Source organism: Arachis ipaensis, chromosome B5 (assembly GCF_059453495.1).
Source record: "Arachis ipaensis isolate K30076 ecotype BB chromosome B5, ASM5945349v1, whole genome shotgun sequence".
NCBI classification, from domain to species: domain Eukaryota; kingdom Viridiplantae; phylum Streptophyta; class Magnoliopsida; order Fabales; family Fabaceae; genus Arachis; species Arachis ipaensis.
The window spans coordinates 74,454,488-74,472,458 of record NC_142440.1 but is presented as its reverse complement, the minus strand read 5'-3'; the positions used below and the strand labels follow the sequence as shown (position 1 = coordinate 74,472,458).

The 17,971-nt window shown below is 37.7% G+C and overlaps 1 protein-coding gene across 1 annotated transcript; it reads right to left on the bottom strand.

Annotated features, from left to right (window-relative positions):
- Positions 1-4,824: 4,824 nt before the first annotated feature.
- LOC107640583 (uncharacterized) lies at positions 4,825-5,244 on the bottom strand. Its single transcript, XM_016344095.1, has one exon. The coding sequence runs from the start codon at positions 5,242-5,244 to the stop codon at positions 4,825-4,827; it is 420 nt and encodes a 139-aa protein (XP_016199581.1).
- Positions 5,245-17,971: the final 12,727 nt, after the last annotated feature.

The following is a 17,971-nucleotide window of genomic DNA, read 5'->3' as shown; positions in this document are numbered from 1 at the left end:
TAAACATAGCGTTCACTTCTTTGAACGCTACCTTGGTTGATTGCTGTGATGCGCCTTGCTTCCTCGCCAAGAGTCACGAAAAAGGTGAAGAAAGGCAATGTAGCATTCACTTCTTTGAACGTTGTGCCTTGGCATGTCTTGGTGCGCTTCCTCTTGGTGCGCTACGTTCAAAATCTTGAACGCTACCTTTGCTTCCTTGGTTGAGTGTCACGAAAACGTTCACAAAAGTGAATGCTACGTGCACACTTTTGAGCGCTACTCCTTTGTTTTGCTTTGAGTGCAACGCTTTAATGTCATGGGCCACGCTTTTAAAAGCGTGGCCTAAGGTATAAAGCGTGCTCCAAAATTCTTCTTTCCTCTTTTCATCATTTCTTCACCTACAGGCAACCAAACAACTAATCAAAGTCCCACCAAAATCACTAGATCTTTGCATCATTTATAAAATCAATAAATTCTAGCGTAAAACCTATGATTTTGTGTAAAATAAATGATGTTTGATTGATTCAACATAATCATGAAAATCCACTCCAATTACTTACTTATTGTGCAAGAAAGTGCATAAAACCTAATGAAACTAATGAAAAATGCTTGTAAAACTAGCATAAGATGACTTGTTATCACAACACCAAACTTAAATCTTGCTTGTCCCCAAGCAAACACTAAACATGAGAAGAAATGAAGTGAAACAGAGAAGTATATAAGTCCTTATTTAGCAGATAATAGAATTTGAACTATGGAGTTTTATGCAGACCAAAATGCAGCTCACTTATTCTTTGCTGATAGATAAGAAATGTCTTTTTGATGATTTACTAGAGTTGCTGTCATAATGCCTTGCTTTTTGATTGATCCTTTTTTGGTTTTTCCTTCTTTCTTTTCCTTAGAAAGCTTATTTCTCAATGATAACTCAGTGTCAAGTGTTGCAGCAGCCCTTTTGGCTCAATTTTTCTCAACACTTCTTCACTACAGACACTTGGCTCATAATTCTTCTTAGGAACATTGATGCCCAGCATCTCTTTGGATCACTAAGTGCTTTGTAGCTAGGTTTCTCTTGATGATGGACTTTCGGTTGGTAATTCCGGATTAGTTAATCCAAGTTACCAAGTTTTAAAAGACTCCTCAGAACCTAATTGTCCAAGCATATCCTAGTACAAAAAGCACCACAGACATATGTCCTAAGGTCCAAGCTATTGGTGTCTAGCCTTATTGTTTGTTTCTTTGCTTTTCTTTTTCTTTCTTACTTTGCTTCATTTCCCAGGGATGTTTAGTAATAAAAAGTTTTATGACAGCAACCAAGTTCACACTACAAAGAACACTCTATTATGCATCTTTTATTATTGAGCTTTCCATCTAATCAAGCAATCACCACCACAAGTTTTTATTCTAATTCCTACAACATTGGACAATCACTTTCTATTTCAAACATTTTCTCTTATTGATGCAAAAAGGGAAACAAAACATGAATTTAAAGTAGATGAGTGACAACAAGCATTTAAACTAGTGCAGAAGATAAAATATTTGGAGGCATATCATGTTTCAGATATGCATCATCCTTATTTAATTAAAACTATAAAAGGAACTCCACCACCTCTAGTTGTCGTGCTCTTTCCCTTTGCTGGATTCTCCCTTCCTCTTTGACTTCTTCTTTCTTTCTTGGGGTTCTTCAACAGGGCACCTTCGATCCCAAATTTGATCTACCTGACCCCAGAGTCTAGCATCCTTCAATCTTTGTTGCATGTGTGTTGTATTTTTATTGGCTAGTGCTCTCTGATGGTCTACCAATTCTTGGCATTTCTCAAATGGCTAGATTTGTTCGTTCAATGCTGGCATGCTATGGACTACATAGTCTAACTTTGCTTGAGTTGCTATATCATACTCCATTCTGTACAAGTTCCTATGCTCTCCAATTGTATGATAGATATTCTTCCATTGGTAGAGATTTTGGGTGTACTCCCCATACTTGGACTGTCGTAGGGACAATCTGTTAAATAATTCTTGAAAATTTGCTGATTGTTCCCTTTGCCGCTCAAGAATTCTTGCTTGAAACTCCCTCTGTTGATCCAACATCTTGAGCTGAAAGTTTTTTTGCCTCTCCATCATTTGCTGCTGCCAATGCTGTTGTTGCTCATGATCCTTCAAATATTGCTCTTTTTGCCTCAAGTATTGCTCCTGTTGTTGCTCCTGTGCTCTCATGTATTGTTGAGACATTTCTTCAATGGTTCTTTGTATTTGGCTCAGATCCATTGCACCAGGAGCTTGTTCCCCCTCCACTTGTGGTCTCCTCCTTCTTCCTTGAGTTCTTCTCTCTTGCTGATTGTCAGTGACATCAGTGACACCTTCCATGCTTTGCTTGGTGACCCCTCTGCTTCCTTTTACCTTCTCAGTATTTTCATCCTCAAAGAGTACTCTTGCTCTTTTGCACAGCCTCAGAATAGTGCTTGGGTGACCAAGTCTACTTGATTTACCAGTATCCTTAGCTATCTCTTGAATGCTATCTGCGATGAGCTGTGGGACATTGACTTCTCCTCCCCTAAGTATGCAATATGCCAGAATTGCTCTCTTGATTGTGACCTCATATGTGTTTACAGTGGAGAGTTTGGATCTTCTCAGTATCTCGTACCACCCTTTGGCTTCAGGTATGAGATCCATTCTCTTCAAGTAGCTTGGATTTCTTTCTGAATCCCTTTCCCAGTCTTTGCCTTCAAAGCATATACCACTTAGTATCTCATCAGAATCACTTTCATCCTGCATTCTGTCCTCAAATCTGGGTTCTCCATAGGTTATCACTCTTATTTGCAAGACTCTCATGATGGATGATGGGCTAAAATCTACCTCAAACCCCCTAACATAATTTTTATAGGGAGGGCTGTCCTTGCTTGACCTCACAGCATTTGCATAAAATTCCCTTATCATGACTGCACTGATGTCTATGAGAGGTTCACACAAAAGTTCCCATCTCTTCTCTGCCTCTATTCTTCTCATGATGGGATATTCTCCATCTTTCAGTCTGAACCCCGTCTCTAGAATGACTTTCTTTGATTCCATTAGCCTATAATACCTTGATTCATGGAATTGAGACTTAAATTTCTTGGTATCATAGGTTGGTGGTTCGGCTACAGCTGGTTCCTTTCCTTTCCTTCTTTTGGAACTTGATGAAGCCATGAGTTAGGAAGGAAGGAAAGAAGAAGAGAAGATAGGCTTTGGTTAAGGCACGGTTGTGAGGGAAGGAATGGAAGTTAAGGTGCTGTGTGGTGTCTTTGGGTAAGAGCGTGTTGCTGTAACGTATTTGGGGGGAGTTTATGAATGAAACAAAGGAAAATGGATGAGGAGGTCTTATATGAAGAAAGCAGGGATATGTGAGCTCTGGAAGCATCATTGCCAATTTATAGCCAAGGCATGAAGCAAAGCAAAAAGTTGGAGGATTCGGTCGAGTAGCAAGGAAAGGTGAGGATTGAGCAAAGCCTTGTTGAAAGTTCATGGAATGGACGGCTTGCATGTAGAGATGGATGAAGACAAGGATTGCTCTCTCATTGGTTGCATGTGATTCGGCCTCCTAGGCCATGCAGATTTTGTTTCCAAGAGAGAACACTTCCCTAAGTACATGTGACTCCCTTTTCATCTTGTGATAGCCGTGCATGCCTTTTGTCCTTTTCTTCAAGTTTCTCCATTCCTATCCATGTGAACCAACAAATAGTGAGCTTAAACTTTAAACTTCATACGGTGGTGGTGTAACATATATATAGAAAGAAAATGTTGCTATGTGTTCCTTATTTTTGAATTACCAACCACATGCCCCTTAGAAATTGAAAAAATTTTGGTGGACACCAAACTTGTTTTCTTCTAAGTGATCTAAAAAAAATCCAATGAATATCTATCATAATCATTATATTCATTATAAGAAACATTTTATTTGCTACCATGCTACCATAAACTCATAAAATGATGCAATGTCTGGTTTATCTATTCATGAAGTTGAGCTTTTGAGTAAAAGTGAATTTCTTAAAATGCATAGCATATACAGACACCAAACTTAATGTTTGGCCATATACTTAAATAGAAAGAATGAGTATATATCCTAGAATGGTTCTATGATCAATCATGCTTGAAAAGCTATTTTTAAAGTGTCGCTAGGCACACCAAACTTAGGAGTCAAACATATGCTTCAAAATGATGTGTGCAATTATCAAATCCACTCATGAGAGCTCAAATTTATGCTAGAAAAAAAAACAGTAATTATTGAAATTAAAATAACAACAAGAATATTAAATCATGGGCTGCCTCCCATGGAGCGCTCTTTTATTGTCACTAGCTTGACATTAGTCCCTTGTTAGGGTGGTTGATGATTGTGGTGTCTCAGTTTGTCTCCTCTCACTGTGAGCCTTCTTCCTGTGCGCTGATGGTCAATCTCCACATGCTCCAGTGAGAGTATCTTGTTAATGGTATAGTAATCATCAGTTTGTGGATCTGTCTCCAACTGCTGGTATATCAATCTCACTCTGTCCCCTTTTGAGAATCCTTCAGTTGGTATCTTCTTGTTCTTCCACCCTTTTGGAACCCTTTTCTTACTCTTCTTTCCCTTCTTCACTTGTCCTTCTTTCTTTGCAGCATGTTTTATGTCAGGGACCTCCTTCTCAATAATCAAGTCTTCAACCCCTTCCTGCCTTCTCTTCTTAGCCTTCACATGTTCCTTACCCTCTTTTTCTTCTCCACTGTCCATCTCTTGCTTTGATGATGAGCTGAGGGGTGTCTCCTTGGCTTTTTTTTCCCAATGTATATCTTCCTCTTCAACCCCATGCAGCTTTTCTCTTCAACAGTATGTTGTACTTCCTAGAAGACATTTAAGGTGATCTTCTCATCATTTACCCTCAAGGTCATTTCTCCTTGTTCCACATCAATGATGGCCCTTGCTGTGGCCAGGAAATGTCTTTCCAATATGATAGAATCATTCCCCTCTTCTTCTAAGTCCAGGATTACAAAGTCTGCTAGAAATATGAATTTTCCTACTCTAACCAAGAGATTTTCAATCACCCCCTTGGGAATTACCAGAGACCTATCCACTAGCTCCAATGACATCTGTGTAGGCTTCACTTTTTCTATAGATAACTTTCTCATCATGGACAGAGACATGAGGTTAATACTGGATCCTAAATCACACAGTGCCTTGTCAATGATTGTGTCACCAATGGCACAAGGTAAGAAGAAGCTCCCAGGGTCTTTGAGCTTTGGTGGGATGCCTTCTTGGATCATTGCACTGCATTCTTGTGTCAATATTACTGTTTCTTTTTCATTCCAGCTCCTTTTCTTGTTGATAAGCTCTTTAAAGAATTTTGCATATAGAGGCATTTGTTCCAAAGCTTTAGCAAGTGGGATGTTAATCTCTAGCTTCTTAAACACTTCTAGGAACTTGGAGAACTGTTGATCTTTAAGCTTTCTGTTAAACCTTTGAGGATATGGAATGGAAGGAGTGTATGGCTTATCCTCCTTTTTCTGTTCTTGTGATTGTTCATCAATAGCTTGCCTTCCCTTCTTTGAAGCTTGTGATTCCTTTCTCTTTGAGCCTTTCTTGGTTCTTTTCTTCAATTGTCACTTGCTCTTTGCTGCTGCTGGCCTTGTCATCCTCTATTGGCTTCTTGGTGGCTTCTTTGTCAGCTGGCCTCTTGTCGTTTACCAAAGTTCTTCCACTCCTTAATTAGATGGCTTTGCATTCTTCCTTGAGGTTGGGAATGGTGTCACTTGGTAGTGCATTAGGTTTACTTTCAGCCACTGTTTGCTTGGATAATTGTCTAATTTGCTTTTCCAAGTTCCTTAGTGAAGCTTCATGGTTCTTGTTGGCTAGCTCTTGATGTTTCATCATCTTCTCCATCAATATCTCCAAGTTGGAGATCCTTTGAGATTCCTGGGGTGGTTGTGGTTGATTATGGGATGTTGAGGGTGAATGATAAGTGTTTTGGTTAGTGGATGGGTTGTTGGGTGGATAGTAGTTGGATTGGGGTTGATTATTTTGTGGTTTTCTGTATGGATTTTGGTTAGTGTTTTGATGGTTTTGATGGTTTGTGTTTCTGAAGTTGTTTTGGTTTGAGTTTCTTTGCCAAGGCTGCTGGTTTTGATTTTTTCCCCATTTCAGATTGGGGTGATTTCTCCAAAATGAGTTGTAAGTGTCTCCATGGAAGTCAGTTGATCCAGAACCTTGATTTTGCATGTACTGCACTTGCTCTTGCTGCTGCTCCTCATAGTTTTCCTCTTTTTGTTCCCACACCATTGATGGTTGGTTAGTTGTGCTCACTGCTGCAAGTTGCAATCCATCCATCCTCTTTGACATTGTTTCAATTTACTGTTGGAGCTGCTGGTGCATGAGTTTGTTCTGAGCTAATATAGTGTCAACTCCTTCATGCTCAAATACACCCTTCTTTGGAGCTGCTTGCCTTTCAGAGGAATAGAAATACTCATTGTTGGCCACCATATCTATGAGATCATGTGCCTTTTGAGCAGTTTTCATCATTTGCAAAGATCCTCCTGATGAATAATCCAAAGCTTTCCTTGAAGGTAAGGACAAGCCTTCATAGAAATTCTACAACTCCACCCATTCACTGAACATTCCTTCTCGACATCTTCTGATTAGAGCTTTATACCTCTCCCAAGCTTCATATAATGACTCTCCTTCTTGCTGTCTAAAGGTTTGCACATCAGTTTTTAGCTTGATGACTCTTTAGGGTGGATAGAACTTGGCTAGAAATTTGCTAACCAAATCATCCCAGCTGGTAATGCTCTTCTTAGAGAAGGTTTCTAACCAATGTGTGGCTTTGTCTCTCAGTGAAAATGGGAATAAAAGAAGCTTATAGATGTCAGGGTTGACTCCATTGGTTTTGACAGTGTCACAGATTCTCAAAAATACAGAGAGGTGTTGGTTTGGATCTTCAGCAGCACTTCCTCCATATTGACAATTATTTTGAACCAAGGTGATCAATTGAGGCTTAAGTTCAAAGTTATTGGCATTGACATTGGGGGTTAGGATGCTACTCCCACAATTCTTTGGGTTGGGGATAGTGTAGGATACTAAGACTCTTCTCTGAGGCTGGCCATTGTTGTTGGCCATGCCATCAGTTGGATCTGGAATGTTATCATCCATTACTTGATCTTCCTCCTCTGATTCCTCTTCACCAATAACTCCTTTCCCTCTTGCCTCTCTTCTCAATCTTCGGAGGGTTCTCTCGTCAAGGTTACAAGATGTGGATTCACCTCTTCTTCCTCCTGACATAAAACACAAAACCAGAAACCAAAAGTAATTCACTCTACTTCTAAAGTGAGGTGATTGTTAGCTTAAACAAAAACTCAAACAGTTAGTGTGCTTAGTAAAAATAAAAAGAAAATGCTTAATCTAGATTATCACCCTACTTAATCATTGTCAATCTAAATCAATCCCCGGTAACGGCACCAAAAACTTGATGAGGGAAAAATGATTCCACACAAACTTACCGGCAAGTGTACCGGGTCGCATCAAGTAGTAATAACTCACAAGAGTGAGGTCGATCCCACAGAGATTGATGGATTGAGCAATTTTAGTTAGGTGATGAATTTAGTTAAGCGAATATTTGATGATTTGAGTGATTTTGATTAACAGAAGCTAAATTGCAAGAAAATAAAAGTGCAGAAGGTAAATTGGGCAGAAAAGTAAAGTGCGGAAGAGGTAGATTACAGAAACTTAAAGTGCAAGAAAGTAAAAGAGCTGAAACTTAAATTGCAAGAAAAGTAAATTGCAGAAACTTAAAGTACAAGAAATGTAAATTACTGAATCTAAATTGATGATAAATGTAAATTGCTTGAAGAGTAAGAGGATTTGGGTATTGGGATTCAGAATTGAACAAGAAAATGCAAGCTAAAGTGAATCAGAGAGCTCTGAGATGAAGAGATTCAGCTCAGCAGCCAAACAGAAATTTAAAATTGCTTGAAGAAACAAATTAGCAAGACAACTTAAATCAATTGTGAAATTCTAAAAGAGAGATTGAAGATCGAAGAAGAGTAATGAGATTAGGAATCAGATCTAGATCTTAATTACTCCCTTGATCAAACAGAAAAGAAATTGCAGATGAAATGAAAACGAAAACAACAAAGGAAAGTCAGATCCAATTCTTAGAACTATTGAGAAGAAAAGTAAAAGATGATTCTCAGATTCAGAATCAATGGAGCTCTTCAATCTCAATCCAAAACAGAAAGTAGAAGTTTGCAGAAGAAAGAACAAAAAGAAAAAAATAGATCCAATCCCCAAATCCCAAATTCAAAACAAATGAAAATTAAAAGTAAAAACTAAAAATGAGCTCCAGGTTCTTTACAAATCAATTTAACTCCTATTTATACACTTTCTATTTTGGTCTTTAAAGCATGGAGTGGGTTTTTCAAAGTTGGCCTTGAATGAAAAATGGATCCGGGTGGCTTTGGTTCAAGTGGCATGGGTCAGGGTGCTAGCTCCAGTGGAGCACTCCGTTTTGAGTAGTGAACGTTGCGTTCACTTAGCCTTGTGTGCCTTTTCATGTGCCAAGCCTCCTTGCCTAGCGTTCACTCTTTGAACGCTACGTTCAAATTGTGAATGCTACACTTGATGAGTCTTCCTCCCCAAGAGAAGCATGAAAATATTGGTAAGAGAGAACGCTACGTTGCCTTTTCCAAACGCTGCCTCTTGTTTTGCTTTGTGCGCGCCCAGCTTTCCTTGGTTAGCTCTTGGTGTGCATGCTTTTGCTTCTTTGACAAAGGTGGCAATAGTAAACGTAGCGTTCACTTCTTTGAACGCTACCTTGGTTGATTGCTGTAATGCGCCTTGCTTCCTCGCCATGAGTCACGAAAAAGGTGAAGAAAGGCAACGTAGCGTTCACTTCTTTGAACGCTGTGCCTTGGCATGTCTTGGTGCGCCTTCCTCTTGGTGCGCTACGTTCAAAATCTTGAACGCTACCTTTGCTCCCTTGGTTGAGTGTCACAAAAACGTTCACAAAAGTGAACGCTACGTGCACACTTTTGAGCACTACTCCTTTATTTTGCTTTGAGTGCAACGCTTAATGTCATGGGCAACGCTTTTAAAAGCGTGGCCTAAGGTATAAAGCGTGCTCTAAAATTCTTCTTTCCTCTTTTCATCATTTCTTCACCTACAAGCAACTAAACAACTAATCAAAGTCCCACCAAAATCACTAGATCTTTGCATCATTTATAAAATCAATAAATTCTAGCGTAAAACCTATGATTTTGTGTAAAATAAATGATGTTTGATTGATTCAATATAATCATAAAAATCCACTCCAATTACTTACTTTTTGTGTAAGAAAGTACATAAAACCTAATGAAACTAATGAAAAATGCTTGTAAAACTAGCATAAGATGACTTGTCATCGATGAGTTATGGAATCCCTTCCTTGCCATAACAACAACTATAATAATTATGATGGATTAATCTCACTAAGTCAACCCTCACATCGGAGAGTAAGTTAAATGAGCATAAGTGTTCTTAATCCACAAATCCTAGCTTGCTTGCTAATTACTTAGCAACAAATTAGTGTTTGTGGAAACAAGAACAATGAACAACCCAAGAATTATCACTAAATGTTGGACATTATGGCTCTAGTAATCCATACACTCATTTCCCCCAAGCCAAGGGGTAGAAATTACCCCATAATCAAAATTAGCATTTCATCAAACACATAGAGGGCATAAACATAAAACAAGACAAAATTGGGAAAATAATGAAAGCTATGAACCACAAATAATAACAAGCAGCAAAAGCAACTCAACAAACATAAAATAAACATCAAACATCAAATTCATAAACCAAAACTCAAAATTGCAAAACTATGTGACTATAGACAAGAGAAATTGCAATAGGAGCAAGTGTAGAACAAGTAATGTAAATAAAAGAGAAATTAAAGAAATACTTACAATGCAATTGCTATAATCCAAAATCAAACTTGAAGTATAAAATGCTACAAACCCTAATTAACCCTAAGAGAGAATTTTCTAATCTACACTACTCCTACTATGTGTTTTCCTAATCTAAAGTGAGCTCCCTGTGTTATGTGTTATTGCTCCTTCATATAGCCCTTCATTTCAGCCTCTAAGCCTTCAGAAATGGGCCAAAAGAGCCCCAAAATCGCGAGCACGTGCATTTTTAATGAAGGCACGCACTGGTACCTGTGCATACGCACAGATGTGTGCGTCCGCACACTTGGCTGAAAGTTGACCTGTGCGTACGCACGGGTTCATGTGCACACGCAGCCATGGAAATTCTTTCTTGTGTGCATGCACGCAAGCTTGTGCACACACATCGCTGTGTGTACTTTTCCTTGTTTTCTTCATGTTTTCTCCCTTGTACATGCTTTCTTCCACTTTTGGCAATCCATTCTTGCCTCCGAGGTCTGAAAGCACTCAGCAAACATGTCATGGCATCAAATGGAATAAAAGTGGAATTAAATTGCTCATTTCAAGTACAAAATTGCATGTTTTCACATTTAGGGTCAAATTGGAAACCAAACACAACATTATGCTTTTTAGTGAATAAGTGTGAGTTTATATAATGAAATCCATCCAATTCAAGCTAAAATATATCGTCAAACATGGACTCATCATTCATTCATCAATCTGACTCTCCATTAAATCACATAACCATTCCGTCCAATTTACATACTAGGCCTAAGTCTCCATCTTCTAAACTCATATGGAACTTCACTAATTTAATTTAATAAACATCTCTATTAGTCCTTGGACCCTAACTAATAGATAGTACCCTTAAATGGTAACTAGAGAAGTTTAGAAAGCTAGAGAACCCTTGAAAAATGAAGAAAAACCATTTTTCAGCAAAACAGGGTGTATGCATACGCATGCGTTATGTATGCATATGCATACATACAATTTGGCCATTTCGCGTATGCATACACATGTACGCGTACGCGTACGCAGAGGTTCCAAACAGAATGGCATATATGCGTATGGGGGGGTATCCATACACATGCACTCCCAGACTTAGAAAATTTACAAAGTTGCAGAAATCAGTTTTAAACCCAAACTTTAAGCATTCATAACTTCCTCTACAAAAATCTATTTTCCTCAAACTTTATATCATTTTAAATACCTTGAAATCATCTTTAATTTAAAATAAATTCTAATCAATTTCGAAAATTGAGGCTTGATGATCGATTTCTTGTATAGTTTAGAATTTCACAAATAAAATCTCGTTGCAAGTATAGTTCTAAACCAACAAAGAATCCTCACATGCAAAAATATTGGTTGTCACAAGTACAAACCCCAATAAGAATTAACCGAAGTATTTAAACATCGGGTCATCTCACAAGGAATTGCAATGAAGTGCTCAATTATTGGCTATGAAGAAGAAGGGGTTTGATTTGTAGTTAATAAGAAAAGTAAATAACAAGAAAGTAACTAATAAAGAAAGGCAAACAACTCTTGGCTAAGCATAGGAATTGAGATCACCATCCTTGTCAACAAACCATATATTGACAATTATGAGGAACCAAGCTCGTTAAGTGTACTTCTATGCTTGAAGTATGTCAAATAGCTTGATCAACATTAATCCATAAGTCCTAACCTAGCTACTAATGGACTTAGTAGTAGGCTAGTAGCAATGGTTATCAAATTGACCACCAAGGGTTCTCAAATCACCAATTCAATGAGACCCAATGACTCAAGGTCACTCAATTCCATTAGCCTAGGCCAAGAGTAAAGAAAACTACTCAAAAACTAGAGAAAACATTTCATCAAACACCTAGAGTGCAATAAAGGTAAACATCACAAAATGCAAAAATTAAAGAAACCCATAACTAACACAAGCAAGAAATCAACAATAACAATTAAGATCAACATAAAAGAGACATGAAAACATAAATTTGCATTAGAAGAAATCAAGATCCAATAATTGTTCATCAACATAAAAGAGAGCAAAATAAGAAAATAACAAGAGAAACTAAGAAGATTAAGACAATAGAATACTAAAATATAAAGAGAATTAAAATCAAAACAAGAATTGAAAGAGAAATTTGAGAGTGTTTAACCTAACTTTACCCTAATTTCTATCCTAAATCTAGAGAGAAGCCTCTCTCTCTAGAATTCTACCCTAAAACATGATGAAAACTAAACTACGACTACTTCCCTCATTCTCCCTTCAATTCTTGGGTTCAATAGCATCAGAAATGAGTTGGATTGGGCCAAAAATGAGCTAGAAATCGCTGGCCACGAGTTGCTTTTTAGTGGATCTTGTGCAACATCGACGCGTACGCGTACATGTCCTTAAACGCGAAGTAACTATGGCAAATTTTATATCATTTTGAAGCCCCGGATGTTAGCTTTTCAACGCAACTAGAAATGTCTCATTTGGACCTCTGTAGTTCAAGTTATGGTCGATTGAGTGTGAAGAGGTCAGGCTTGACAGCTTTGTGGTTCCTTCATTTCTTCATGAGTTCTCCCACTTTGCATGCTTTTCCTTTATTCCTTCAATCCAATCTTTGCCTTCTAAACCTGAAATCACTTAACAAACATATCAAGGCATCGAATGGAATTAAAGTGGATTAAATTTAGCTATTTTAAGGCCTAAAAAGTATGTTTTCACACTTAAGCACAAATTCAGGGAGAATTGCAAAACCATGCTATTTCATTGAATAAATGTAAGAAAAGGTGATAAAATCCCCCAAATTAAGCACAAGATAAACCACGAAATTGGGGTTTATCAAACCTTCCCACACTTAAACTAAGCATGTCCTCATGCTAAGAATAAAGAAGGACAAGAAAAGGGGTATGAAGATTTATTCAATGGAAATAAACTATATGCACCTATCTATATGAATGCACTAAGTGCAAGATGATTCTACCTACTTGGTTAAAAGTAAGTCAATCTCCAAGAACATTTATAAGCAAGTAGGGCTAAGATCATATGACGATTCATGAATCCTACCAATTCAAATATCAAAATGAAGTTCAAATAGACTTGCAAGTAGAAAGCTCATGAAATCCGGGAACAAGGAATTGAGCATCGAACCCTCACCGGAAGTGTATCCGCTCTAGTCGCTCAAGTGTATAGGGTCGATTCACTCAATTCTCTTCTACTCATGCTTTCTAAGATTTATTTTTCATCTAACAATCAACAATTATTTAATGCATGCATACATTCATCAAGAGGACTTATTCATAGGTTGTAATGGGGCTAGGGTAAAGGTAGGGATGTATATGGTCAAGTGAGCTTGAAATTTGAATCTTTGATTAACCTAAACTCTCACCAAACACATATAACAATCTATACAATTCTAATACAATGCCTAGCTACCCATGATTCCCACTTTTTTTTTCACATACTCATGCATTCTTTTTAATTCACCACATATATGCATTAATTTTTATTGAACTCAACTTTGGAGCAATTTTGTCCCATTTTTATTGCATTTTTTTATTTTTGTTTCTTTTATATTTTTCTATTTTTTTCTACATTTTTTTCACACATTTTTTTCTTTTTTTTTCAAAAGTATATACAAACGTATCAATGCATATGGTTTTACATATTTAATGCATAAGCATGTACCCAATCCCATGATTTTTAACAAAAATACAAAATGCACTTTCACCTCAACCAATGTACCAAGTTTTCCATACCCAAATGATACACACCCTCACTAGCCTAAGCTAATCAAAGATCCAAATTAAGGGATATTTATTATTTTTCACTTAGGGGTAGTGACCTGCTACAATTAAGAACAAAAGGATTAAATAGGCTCAAAATTGACTAACAATGGTTGATGAAAGGTAGGCTATTTGGGTAAGTGAACTAAATGAAATGATGGCCTCAATCATATAAATGCATGTATACATGGGATAATAGACATAAAGAATCAAACAAATAACAGATTACAATCATAGAAAGTGAATAATACACACAAGAATAAAAATAAGTGGTTATATGATGTAACCACACAATTAGGCTCAAAACTCACATGCTTGTGTTCTTAGCTCAAAAACCATGTTCCAAAATAAATTTTTCAAGCAAGTTCACACAAAATTTTTTTCAAATTGGTAGGGTGCCCTAAAACAATTTTCTTGGAAAAGAAATCATCACCCTAACCAAGTAGTCCTAACATAAAAAGAAGTGATAAAATTATGTACAAATTCTAACTAGCATGCAACCTATCATGCAATGCAACAACTAATCTAACAAAGACAAAAATTGAAAAATTGGTATTGAAAAAAAAGAAAATTGTTACCCATGGAGGTCGGTCGGACGACCTCCCCACACTTGAAGATTGCACCGTCCTTGGTGCATGCAAAGAAGAGCAAGGTGGATGGGTTGCTACAATTGATGAGCTCCTTCAAAGAATTGTGCGGATGAACTTGTTTGTTGTCCCATTTAGAAGCCTTTCCATTCCTTTCCTTCTTGGTGGCCAACCTAAAAGGAAAGAGAAAGAAGGGTAATTAAGCCTATAACAAAGATGCAAAGCAAACAGAACATAGGCGGGGGCTAATGCCAAATAAGAGCATGGTTATCACTACATGTTAGCTACGCATGTGAGTGAGAAGGCAATATGGGCACAGGACATATCAACTAATACTTGGTGCAAGAGTAGAGTCAAAGCATAGGTGAATAACATGAAGAGCATATTGCATCAAGCTTAATCAACAATTGACACAAACAAGATTAGTGATAAGCAGAAAGCATTTGGTCCCATCCTAAATCAATGATGATGAGGTACAAAAATAAAGAATAATGAATTAGGAAGGACTAAAGCACTAATCTTGTGTGTGGAGCAAATATAACCATTAATGCTAAACAAGTCACGAAGCACCAAAACAATGCAAGAAATTCTCAACAATTGAGTAGGAAAATACAACACCATTATTAAAATAAGAAACTTAAGAAAGAAAATAAGAATAAGCTATAAAAACAAAATTAAAATGCAATGAATAAAGGTATGCAAATGCAATAAACAAAAGAAAATGAAAGGTGAGAGGAAAAAAACTCTTTTTTTTTTTAAATAAAAAGGAAGATGAGAAAAGAAGAAAGGTAGAAAGAAAGAAGAAGGAAAGAAATGGAAAGAAGAAGAGAAAAGAAGTGTAGTGAAGGAAGGGCATCCGCGCGCGCGTCATGCACACGTACGCGTGGGTGGTGAAATGGGGTGCGACGCGTACGCGTGCATCATGCGTGCGCGTCGATGGGTTATTTAGAGAGCGACGCGTACGCGTGAGGTATGCATACGCGTGGGTTGGCTTGCGCGTTTCGCACAGTGTGCGCGCGCTGTTCGCACAACTCTCGGGAAAATGGCTTGGGTGAAAATATGCAATCCACGCGTACGCGTGCATGATGCATACGCATGGATTGGTGCTCTGTTTTTTTTTTTCAAAATTTTTCATGTTTTTGCACAAAACCAAGCTTTCCAACCCTCCAAACAACTACCAAAACACCATAAAACCTTATTCAATATACCAAACTACCAACTAAACTCAACAAATCAATAAAAACATGAAATTAAGCTAATTTTACCAATATTTACAAAAGAGAAAAGGAAAGATTTTACCATGGTGGGGTGTCTCCCACCTAGCACTTTTAGTTTAAGTCCTTAAGTTGGACATTTGGTGGGGGCTTTTCTATGGTGGCTTATGATTGAACTCTTCCTTGAATTCCCACCAATGCTTGCATTTCTAATAGCCTCCGGGATCCCAAATTAGGCGCACACAGTCTTCAAGCAAGCTTAGGTAGATGACAAGGCCCCGAGAGTTTTGATTGTTGAAATGGATTCCGGGGTCCCAAACCTTGTTCTTGCACCCATCTTCTTGTTGAGTACTATAGTTAAATCTGGGTAACAAGACTTGTGAATTCTCAATTGAGCGTCCAAACACCTTCCTAGACCTATTCAGTGTACCACTACACCAACCATTGTACTTAAGCTTTGATGACTCAACCATAATGAACCTTGGATTGTAATGCCTACCACCAACTAATTCTCTCCTATTCTTAACTCCACAAAGAGCTCTAAGTTTTCCATCCGTCTCAATCAAACCATACTCAAGTGGGAAAGTAAATATTAGAGATAAGGATTTTACCCACTTGAATGTTATGTTGGATGGTGACTTAGGAAGGGACGTCTCCAATGGTCTTGTAAGTTCCATTCCCTTGTACTCTTCTTTGACTACCTCCACCTCTTGGCAAGCTTTTTCAACTTCAATTCCTTACCCACCAACTTCTTCTACACATTCTTCATTGGAGGAGCTTGCCTCTTGATCATCCTCTTCCAATCTTTCATCATTCATACTATGCCTTGGAGGTTGCGCATTATCCTCCTCAACACCAATTTCAAGCTCATTGAAAGAAGGTTCAACAACTTCCACAAGATCATCAACAACATCACTTGGTGTGGAAGTGTCTTCAAGCTTGAAATCCACCTCTTGTTCAATTTTGCCTAGCTCTTCAACCACTTCTTCTTCTTTAACAATCTCTTCTTCCTCCACTTGTTGCAAGACACACCCCATCTTCTTGTCCTCATGTTGGGATTCTAGAATCTCCTTCATGCTCCACTCTTTGGTTGATTCCTCAAATTCATCCGTGGAGATGCTTTGCTTGTTGCATGTGTCCCATGATTCCAATGTGGCCGTGATTTTGGCAAACTGAGCCATGATTTTTTCAAATATGGGAGGTGATTCATCTTGTGGTTGAGAGTTCACATACATTAGAGGTGGCTCATCTTGATAATAACATGGAGGTGGTGGTTTTTGAGGGTATTGGGGGTTGAATTGGGGTGGTTCTTCATATGGTTCATATGGTTCACAAGGTGGTTGGTATGGTGGATATGGGTTAGGATCATATGGAGGTGTTTGGTGGTATGAGGCTTGTGAGTGTGGTGGTTCAAAACTATATTGGGGAGGTGGTTCATAGGCATAGGGTGGCGGTTGTTGACAATCACAATAAGAGTCACCACATCCATTAGAGTGATATGCATTAGGATTGGAATTATACCTATAAGGAACCGGAGGAGGTTGTTGCTAAGAAAGGTGATCAATCCTTTGAGGATCCTCCCATCTTTGATTGTTCCATCATTGGTGCATATTATCATTGTAGCTCCCATTTCCTACAACATAATTTGAACTAAACTCATAGCCAAAGGGGTGAGAATTCATAGTAGCAAATAAAAGCAAAAGCTAACAAAAATAAGCAATAAAGTCTTAAACCTAACAAAAACTAACAAACAAGCAAAAGGCAAACATATTCACATATTCACAATAGCCAATAACATAACACCATTGTAATTCCCCGACAACGGCGTCATTTTGATGATCGATTTCTTGTACGGTTTAGAATTTCACAAATAAAATCTCGTTGCAAGTATAGTTCTAAACCAACAAAGAATCTTCACATACAAAAATATTGGTTGTCATAAGTACGAACCCCAATAAGAATTAACTGAAGTATTTAAACCTCTAGTCGTCTCACAAGGAATTGCAATGAAGTGCTCAATTATTGGCTATGAAGAAGAAGGGGTTTAAGTTTTAGTTAACAAGAAAAGTAAATAACAAGAAAGTAAATGACAAGAACTAATAAAGAAAGACAAACAACTCTTGGCTAAGCATAGGAATTGAGATCACCATCCTTGTCAACAAACCATATATTGACAATTATGAGGAACCAAGCTCATTAAGTGTACTTCTATGCTTGAAGTATGTCAAATGGCTTGATCAACATCAATCCATAAGTCCTAACCTAGCTACTAATTGACTTAGTAGTAGGCTAGTAGTAATGGTTATCAAATTGACCACCAAGGGTTCTCAAATCACCAATTCAATGAGACCCAATGACTCAAGGTCATTCAATTCCCTTAGCCTAGGCCAAGAGTAAAGAAAACTACTCAAAAACTAGAGAAAATATTTCATCAAACACCTAGAGTGTAATAAAAGTAAACATCACAAAATGCAAGAATTAAAGAAACTCATAACTAACACAAGCAAGAAATCAATA

Bases quoted from the DNA above. Each gene is read 5' to 3' on its own strand.
- LOC107640583 (XM_016344095.1), bottom strand. From the start codon at position 5,244: ATGATCCAAGAAGGCATCCCACCAAAGCTCAAAGACCCTGGGAGCTTC.